Here is a 9,571-nt window from a genome sequence, read left to right as displayed (position 1 = left end):
GGGGGGACAGACTGTTAATGATCCTAATTCTGCCAGGTTTCACCCCAAAATTTGCTCTCCCCCTCAACATACCGTGTTTGAAGACCCCAATGAGGAGGGATTTGTCGGCTTCAGCGTCCCACCACGCCGTCGGGACCTCCAGCTGCTCCACCAGTGGAAACCAGATGTCGATCTCGCTGTTGGGGGGGTGAAAACAGTGTGATTTGAGGGGGGTTGGTGGGGTCAGGAGTACCCCAAAGTGGGGTTGGGGAATCCCAAAGAGGACTGGAACAACGCAAAGAGGTTCTGGAGCACCTCAAACCACTCCAAAGATGCTCTGGAGCACCTCAAATCACCCCAAAATGGGGCTGGAGCACTTCAAACCACCTCAAAGAGGGTCTGGAGCACCTCAAACCACTCCAAAATGGGTTGGGAGATCCCCAAAGAGGGTCTGGAGCACCTCAAACCACCCCAAAACAGGGCTGGAGCACCTCAGAGAGACCCTGGAGCACCTCAAAGAAGACCCTATGGACTCACTTGGCCATCGCTCCCGCCAACACCTTCTCCGCTTGGTCCCCGATCACCTCCTGCCGCAGGTAGTAGAGCATCCGTACCCTCAAAAGAACCCTGGAAGGTGACAGGAAGAGACGATCAACCATGGTGGAAGTTCTCGACCAAGAGGACCTCCAAGAAAATCTCCACCTACTTGTTGCATTGATGTTTGAGATGTTTCTTGTAGCTCTCATCTTGGAAGAGGGTGTCAGGGTTGTATTTACGGATCCACTCGGCTTTATGGACATCAAAGGTACTTTGGGACTTGATCTTCTTCCCCTTCCGACCACGAGGAACCGGGATGGAAAGACCTACAAGAAAAAGAAGAAAAACCATGAGAAAACCACAAAAAAGTCAAGGTGAGAGCTCAAGAGGTCCTCGGTCGTCCCCAAGCTCCTTGTAAACCCTCACCCGAATGGTTTTGGAGCTCCTTGGCTTTGCCATTTTCAGTGGGGCTGATGAGGTCCCAAATGAAACCTTTGATGTTCTCATCACCTCGGTAGTGGAGAAGACAGTAGACCAAGATGGCTCGACAGATGGTCTCCACGTCTCGTTCCGAAAGACGGCGTTTGAATCGACCGTGGGACAGGATCTCCCGCCATCGGCCCCAACTAGTGGTGGGAGAAGATGGGTGTTAGGGAAGTCCTCGGTTGGGGTTTCCCCACCTCCCAACAGCCATTTCCATCAAGAATCTCCTCATGGTGGCCACCAGAGAAGAGCTGGACCTGGTTTGTCTTCTCCACCAAGCACCTCCTCATGGTTGCCATCGCAAGACTACTCCTTCCACCTCGTGGTTGCCACCACCACAGAGCTGCACCCAAAGCCCATCCTCACCCGTAGACCAGGAGATGTTTCTCCACGCGGAAGCAGTCAGTGCGACCATAGGCATGATGCAAGGCGTGATGGTGCCTGTCGTGACGACGAGACCGTGGTTTCTCCTCATCTTCGCTCTCCAGGTCTGAGAACTCCACCAAATCATCGTCACGAAGCGTGCTGAAGTGTCGCGTCTGCTTACGCACCCGGGGAGTGTCAATCACCAGGTTGTTCTGGATACCAAAATGAAGAAAACCCATTGGACGTTGTCCTACACCAAACCCCACCAACCGCAACCTCCCACAGTTGTCTTCTCCAACCTTGCTGTTCAATAAATCCAGGTCAAGGTCGGCTTTCTTGGCCCACTTCTGCCAAAAATTGGGATCATCCAAAGCGATATCGGTCCGGTTTTCGGAAGCCACGAAGCTCGCCTGGGATTGGATGAGAAGTTGGGAGATGTTCCACCACCCAGGTGGAAAAACAGGTGGGAAGAGGACGTGGAGATACCTTGGCGAAGGTGGAACCCTTCCCCTCGCTCTCAATGGTGATGGTGGTGGTCCGACGCAAGAGAATCTGATCTATGTCCTCCTCGCAGAACTTAGAACCTTCATCATCCTCTTCCATGATGGCCGCATAGGCCCCCTTGCGTAGAAGGTCCTCGATCTCCTTCTTGGAGAACTGTTGGATCTACCAGGAGGGTGGAGAAGAAAGGGGAGGGTGGGGGGACGTAGGTGACCAACTTGGTGACTCAAAAATCCCATGGAGCTCTGCTCCCAGCCCAAACACCCCCAAAATCCCATGTTCCTCAAGATTAGGGTCTTCACAATGTAGTTCCCTTGGAGAACCTCATCTCTGTGGTCTTCAAACCCGATTTCCCTTAGATAACCTCATCCCCACGGTCTTCAGACCACACTTCCCTTGAAGACCCCATCCCCGTGGTCTTCACACTCAATTTTCCTTCAAGATCTCATCCCCGTGATCTTCAGACCCCATTTTCCTTGTAGAACCCCATCCCCATGGTCTTCAGACCACACTTCCCTTGGAAGACCCCATCCCCATCGTCTTCATGCCCCGTTTCCATCAGAAGCCCCCCTTACCCCTGTGATGTTGCCCTCGCGACCGCTCATGGACTGCAGAACGGCTTTGTCCAACCCCAACTTGAGGCTGGCCTTATCGAACATCTCCCGCTCGTACGAATTGCGCGTGATGAGGCGATAAACCTTCACCGCCTTACTTTGCCCAATCCGGTGACACCGTGCTTGAGCCTTTCAAAAAAAGAAAAATTTTTAAAAAAAAGGTAAATGAAGTCAGCACGAAGACGACACTGATGTCAACCTCGTGGTGACAGGGTGGAGCCTATCACCTGGAGGTCGTTTTGAGGATTCCAATCGGAATCAAAGATGATGCAGGTGTCGGCGGCGGTGAGGTTGATGCCCAAACCGCCTGCCCGCGTGCAGAGAAGGAAAACGAAACGATCCGAGTCGGGCTTGCTAAACCGATCGATGGCCGCTTGTCGGAGATTGCCTCGTACCCGTCCATCGATTCGCTCGTAGAGGTACCTATGAGGTCATCGAAATCATGTTCGGAGAGAACGTCGAGGTCATCACGATCACCTCGTCGTCCCACACCTCTTACCTCTTCTGGATGAGGTAATCCTCCAGGATGTCGAGGCACCGCACCATCTGGGAGAAGATGAGGACCTTGTGTCCGCCAGCTTTTAGCTTGGGCAATAATTTGTCGATGAGCACCAATTTGCCGGCCGAGCGGACCATGGCCTGGAGATGGAAGTCATGGGGGACGTGGTGGTGGCAAGATTCCCGAAATTCTGCCAAAATCTTCTCCTCCGCACCTGTCGGGTGGAGATGGGGTGGGTGGATACATCCAAACATCTCCAGGTGCAACCAAGACCCCTCCCACACCTTCAGGACCATCCCCTGGGGCACAGGATGAGCCCAAACGTCTCCAGATGCAACCACGACCCCTCCCACAACTTCAGGACCACCCCTGGGGTTGATGCCCGAGATCTTGTCAGGAGACGTCCCATCAAATCAAGACTTGAGGGTCATCAAAACTCAACTAGATGAGGTGGAGAATCTTCTCCACCATGACGCTGAGCCCATCGGATGGCTCCACAGCGGTTGGCGAAGATAAACCCCAAATCCAAAAGGCCACCAAGCCCTTGGTGGAAAAAAAAACAGAAGCGCGGACAGGGTGGTGTTGGCCCTACCGAGGTTGTCCACTAGTGACGGAAAGGACAAGGGACACCCCACCACACCCTTGCCCACCCTTAGTTCCTCACCGTTGATGAGGTAGGGATGGTTGCAACACTTGCGTAGCTCCATCATGGTGTTGAGTAGGTTGGGCATGTTGGTGTGACCGGCACCTTTGGAGAGGAAGGAGAAGTTCTTCTCCAAGATGGCCCGGTAATATTTCTTCTGGATGTTGGTCAACTCCACCTCAATGATGGTCTCTTGCTTGGGCGCCAGGTTCTTCTCTACATCCTCCTTCAGTCGACGGAGCATCATGGGTTTCAAGATGGCCTGGAGCTTCTGCACCTATAGGCGGGACCAACAAGAAGATGTCACCACGGGTTGGGTAGGACCCAGGCGGTCTGGGAAAGGGTGTGAGGTCATCTCGATGTCCTCACCTGCTCTTCCGTCTTGAGGTCTCCAAAGTCCTTGAGAAATTCGGCTTCAGAAGGGAACTGGGAAGGTTCCAGGAAGTGCAAGAGGCTGAAAAGCTCTTCCACCGTGTTTTGGAGAGGGGTGCCCGTCAACAGGACTTTGTGTTCCTGACGACCAAGAAGTGAAGAACGTTAGGGGTTGGGTAGGCATGGGACACATCCAAACATCTCCAGGTGCAACCAAGATCCCTCCCACACCTTCAGGACCATCCCCTGGGGCACAGGATGAGCCCAAACATCTCCAGATGCAACCAAGACCGCCCCACGCACCTCCAGGACCACCCTCTTTGTCATGGGACACGCCCAAACACCTCCAGGTGCAACCAAGACCTCACACGCACCATCAGGACCATCCCCTGGGGCATGGAACATGCCCAAACATCTCCAGACGCAACTAAGACCCTCACCCGCACCTTCAGGACCACTCCCTTTTGTCAAAGGCCACGCCCAAACATCTCCAGACACAACCAAGACCTTCAGAGAACCCCGTTCTGCCCCACGGAGAAAAGCTGGGGTCTCCACGTCCCCCATCTCCTTCTCCGCGTCCAATCCTGTCTCTCACCAGATCCATGTGCTTGAGGCTGTCGAGTAATTTGCAGTTGCGGTTTTTGAGACGGTGCGCTTCATCGATGATGACGCAACGCCATTCGATTTCTCGTAACTCGGGACAATCGGAGAGGATCATTTCAAACGTGGTGATGAGGGCATCAAATTTATACGCCCCAGGGATGAGACGACCCTTGGAGGAGAAAAATGAAATTAGGGCAACGATTCCAACGTCCACCTGTAAAATTCTTAAAAACGCCCCAAAACCAAGAAAAAAAACACCCCAGACTGGAAACAAAAAACACCCACACCCCCCAGAAAAACACACGCCCAATTCCCAGATAAAAACGCCCCACAACTAAGAAAAAACGCCCCAACCTCCAAAAAAACCCGCCCCAACTCCTGAAAAAAAACGCGCCCCCCAACCCCCACACCTACCCGCGAGTCTTTGCAGTACATCTCGTACTGTTGGATCATCTGTCGCGACGCCAAACTGCCGTGGTAAACGATGCTGTTCATTTCCGTCCAAGTATTAAATTCTCGTTCCCAATTGGTGATGGTGGAAAGCGGCGCAATGACCAAGAAAGGACCGCGAATCCCCACGTTGTAAACTTCTTGTAAGAAAGCGATTGATTGGATGGTCTTGCCCAAACCCATTTCATCGGCCAAGATGCAGTTCTGCCTGCGGGGAGGTGAAGGAAGCGATCGATTGGTTGGTTATGTTCCCCCACCCACCCCGTGTCATCCTTCCCATCATTCCCTCTTCCATCACTCACCTGTTGTACCAGTTGAAGAGCAACCAGTTGACCCCTTCCAGTTGATATTCGCGAAGTTGGTTGTGGTTTTTGTACTCGTGCGACAGCTCCAATTTCTTCCACGAACCAGCTTGAGGACGAGGCTGATGGAGAGAAATAAATTAAAAAACATGGGGCACAACATTGGCAATTCCCGAAATCGGGGGACACGGGAGAAGACCTGGATCCTCACCAAGCGTTTGAGTTCCGGGTGTCGGGCTTGGATACGTTTGAATTCCATGATTTTTCCTTCGTCTACGTCCTCTTTGAGTTCCCAAGTGCTGTCCTCGTAGGGTAGGGAACACCATTTCACCAAATAATAGATCACCGGCTGCAACCAACGGCGGCAGGGGGACATAAAAAAAAAAAAGGGGGGGTGTCGGCGATGCTGAACGCTATTTTTGGGGGATGGGGCTTCACCACGGCCTCATCTTCTCCCTGCTCACCTCCCCGTTGTCTTTATCGATGCTGTGGGATTCATCCAAGATGCGATCAACCTCCACGTAGTCGGGGTTGAAGGGTTCTTCATCCTTTTTTTGGGGGGAGGGGGGGGGGGGGGAGAAGATGGAAGTGTTGGAGGGCGCGAGGAGAGGTCTCCCCGAATCTTCAACTTCTTCCCAAAATCCCTTGCTACCCCTCCCTCTGCAAAACCAGCACCTCGTGAAAAAAATGTCGCATCTGAGTCATCTTGGTTTTGAAACGTTTCAGTTTCTGGTGGATCCTCTTGTCCTTCTCTAATTGGTCAATGGTCGCCCACTCACAGTGGAGGTAGGAGCTGGTGAGGTAATGGGGAGCGATGACACGGGGATGTCACCTCCACACGGCAAAACCCACCTCCCCCCACCCCGATGAAGCTATTTTGGGGTCGGTAAAACCATTTTTCAGCAACGTTGATTGTCAACCAGTTGTCCCCGCTCACGACGGTGAGAGTTGGCCTCACCATTGGGTTTGAAGAGCTCAACCCAACGTCGCAACCCAACGAGGAGCAAATCGGTGAGTGGGAGGGGTCCAAACATTCCCATGATCCCAAGGGGGACTGCCCTACACCGAATCCCACCTCCTTTGACCACCTACTAGTTCTTGTATTTGACGAAAAACTCTTCTGATTCTGTTAACTGCCCCGACGGAAGCTGCAGAGAATCGAGTTGGACATTAACATCGGCAAAACGTCAGCAAAAGACCCTCCCCCGAAACGCCAGCACCGTCACGGAGGGATCTCTCACCTCTTTCTTCACCACCCTCATGGAAAGGACCTTGTCCACAATGGCCGCGTCTTCCTCGCTGGGGTTTTCCTGGAGAGGAAATGAACACGATGATGGAAAAAAGAAAATGAAAATGACGGTGGACACCACAGACGACATCTGACAAAATAAAACGAAGATCTCCTCACCACAAAAAATTGCATGGAGGGCAACGTCTCGCCTTCCGGCTCCGGCTCCAGCACGGGGGGCTGCGGAACCGGAGGTTGTTCAGGTCGAACCGGCCCCGTCACATCCAACTCTTCATCTTCCTCATCATCGGTAATTTTGATGTCCAAATCTTCAGTGTACTTTTTCCGTTTGACTTGCCGATTCGATCGTCGCTTCTGGAAAAGACAAAGCGGAGAGGATGCAGCTCCCACTTGCCAAAATGGCGCCGATTCCCTGCCGGCACAGCTTTTTGTCAGTGACGTCTCCGTACCTGCACGCTGGTTTCTTCTTCCTCCCGTGGTGACTGTGCCGGCATCACTTCAGCATCCGAGTTGTCGGAGGAAGCATTGCGTTTCCGTTTCTTCCCCACCACTGGCGTGATGGTGCTACCGGGAGGAGATGGGACGTTAGGAGACGGGGGGGGAAATGGACAGATGGACCCATTCTCGGGGGGGATTTACTCAAAGGTCAAGGTTGGGGGACAAAGAGGGACGAGGCTGGAGGATGACGAAGGTCAAGGGCTGGAGGACGATGAAGGTCAAGGTTAGAATACAACAAAGGTCATGGGTTGGAGAATGACAAAGGTCAAAGGTTGGAGGACAACGAAGATCAAGGGTTTGGGGACAAGGAAGGACAAGGTTGGGGGATGACAAAGGTCAAGGTACGGAGCACAACGAAGGTCATGGGTTCGGGGACAAGGATGAACAAGGCTGGAGGACAACGAAGGTCTAGCGTTCACCATCCTCGAACCACTGACCTTCATCATCCTCCAATCCTTGACCTTTGTCGTGCTCAAAGATCAAGATTAGAATACAACAAAGGTCATGGACTGGAGAATGACGAAGATCGTGGGTTCAGAGACAATGAGAGACAAGGTTGGAGGATGACGAAGGGCAAGCGTTGGGGGACAAGGAGGGACAAGGTTGGGGGACAATGACGGTCAAGGGTTCAGGGAACAAAGAGGGAAAAGGTTGGAAAATGATGAAGGTCAAGGGTTGGAGGACAAGCTTGAGGGATGACGAAGGTCAAGGGTTCAGGGGATGACGAGGACCAAGGCTGGAGGACAACGAAGGTCAAGGGTTGGAGGACAAGCAGGGACAAGCTTGAGGGATGACGAAGGTCAAGGGTTCGAGGATGACAAAGATCAAGGTTAGAAAACAACAAAGGTCATGGCTTGTAGGATGACGAAAATCAAAGGTTGAAAAATGATGAACGTCAATGGTTTGAGCACAATGAGGAACAAGATTGGATGATGACAAAGGTCAAGGGTTGGGGGATGACGAGGACCAAGGTTGAAGAATGATGAAGGTCAAGGGTCAGGGGTCAGATGAGCATGGTTTGGTGGACAACAACGAAGACCGTGGTTGGGCAACAACGCCAGGCCCACTCCAAGGAGGCCACGCCCCTCACCACCACCCTCCCACCCAAATCTGGGGAAAAATCCACAACTTTTTGAAGCCGAGAAAAAAAAAAAACCAACCCAAAATCCAAATCTCACCTCGGTTTGCTCCGTCCTTTACTCTTGCCGGAACCACCTTGACCTTTACCCTTCCGAGGTCTCTCCTCTTTGGCTCCACCACGCTCACCAGTTCCTTTCCGGCGGCGTTTGCGTTCACCTTCCTCTTCGGGGCGGACGCTCGGTAGCTCGTCCTCGTTGAGGACACGGGGAATGTTCTGCTCGCCTCTGGCGCGGGCACGGGCAATGGCTTCAGCTACGATCCGGTTGGCTTTTTCTTGTTTCTTTTGGTGTTCCAATTTCCGGCTTTCTTCTGAGGCGCCTCGTGAACCAGGACCGGTCAAAGCCGCCACTTCGGTGCTGCTCAACACCTTCACCACCGATAAACCAGGAGAACCTCCCTGAGATGAGCCGGCCTATGAGGAAAAGGCGAAAATTTGAGGTGGCATCAAAGTTGGGCGTAAAGGAGATCGCAGTTGGACTTCACAGCACCAAGGCTGGGTAAAAACGGCGTCAAGGTTGGGGACAAAGCAACGGTCAAGAGTCGCACCCAAATTTGGTCCTCGGTTGGATTCAACGGAGACCAAGGTTGGGCCCAACACCAGGGCCAAGGGTTGAGCTTAACTCCGACACTAAGAGTTGGCTCCAACCAATCCCAAGAGTTGGGCTCAACACCAGCACCAAGAGTTGAGGTCAACCAAAATCAAGACTTGGATCCAATCAAAACCAAGAGTTGCCCACACCAGCACCCACGCTCGGACACAATGCCAGGACCACCCAACCAAGAGCACCCACCACCAACCAGACCCCAAAAGCTCCTCCCCTTCCCCCAACCACCTCAGAACCGCATCGACACTCACCTGCGGTTGCAAAACCACCTTCAACGGCACCGTCAACCGTTGCCCAACGCCCCCCACCACCTGCGGCACGGAAGAAACTGCTACTGGTGCCGGTTGTCCACTGCCGGCGGGTTGTTGGAGGACTTGGATCTTCTGAGGAGCTCCCGATTGGCCGGCGGGAGGTTGCTGAACTTGAAGTTGGATGGTGACCACCTTGGCCGGTTGACCCGGTGACCCTTTGGTTTGAGCACCAAGAGCAGCCAATTGGTTGCCTTGTAAAACGATTTTACCCGGTAAACTACCCAATACCACGTGGCGTTGACCAGGGGGTGCGTTACCGCCCGGCGGTTGTTGGAGAACTAAAGTGATGCGTTTGGATTCACCCTATAGAAAAGAACATCAAAAAAAAGGAGTGGGGTCATGGGAGAGAAAAGGGAAATGAGGAGCTCAAAGGATTCTGGGAGGCGATTTTGACCTTGGAGACCCTCCCCCCCAACCCT

The 9,571-nt window shown here is 53.0% G+C and overlaps 1 protein-coding gene across 1 annotated transcript; it reads right to left on the bottom strand.

The window, feature by feature from the left end:
• Positions 1-72: 72 nt before the first annotated feature.
• CHD8 (chromodomain helicase DNA binding protein 8) lies at positions 73-9,455 on the bottom strand (the record flags this gene model as incomplete). Its single annotated transcript, XM_009694727.1, has 24 exons — positions 73-176; positions 517-606; positions 686-842; positions 943-1,142; positions 1,366-1,577; positions 1,665-1,775; positions 1,852-2,031; positions 2,442-2,609; positions 2,708-2,903; positions 2,980-3,193; positions 3,644-3,899; positions 3,992-4,135; positions 4,590-4,766; positions 5,012-5,255; positions 5,350-5,471; positions 5,561-5,698; positions 5,814-5,897; positions 6,025-6,142; positions 6,442-6,497; positions 6,591-6,659; positions 6,758-6,952; positions 7,048-7,162; positions 8,275-8,648; positions 9,093-9,455. Coding segments are annotated over 24 exons (4,087 nt in total), but the record flags the coding sequence as incomplete, so codon positions are not given.
• Between the last annotated feature and the right edge of the window lie 116 nt (positions 9,456-9,571).

Source organism: Cariama cristata, unplaced genomic scaffold (genome assembly GCF_000690535.1).
Source record: "Cariama cristata isolate BGI_N322 unplaced genomic scaffold, ASM69053v1 scaffold19152, whole genome shotgun sequence".
In the NCBI taxonomy this organism is placed as follows: domain Eukaryota; kingdom Metazoa; phylum Chordata; class Aves; order Cariamiformes; family Cariamidae; genus Cariama; species Cariama cristata.
The sequence above is the reverse complement of the archived record's forward strand: the minus strand, read 5'-3'. Positions and strand labels throughout refer to the sequence as shown.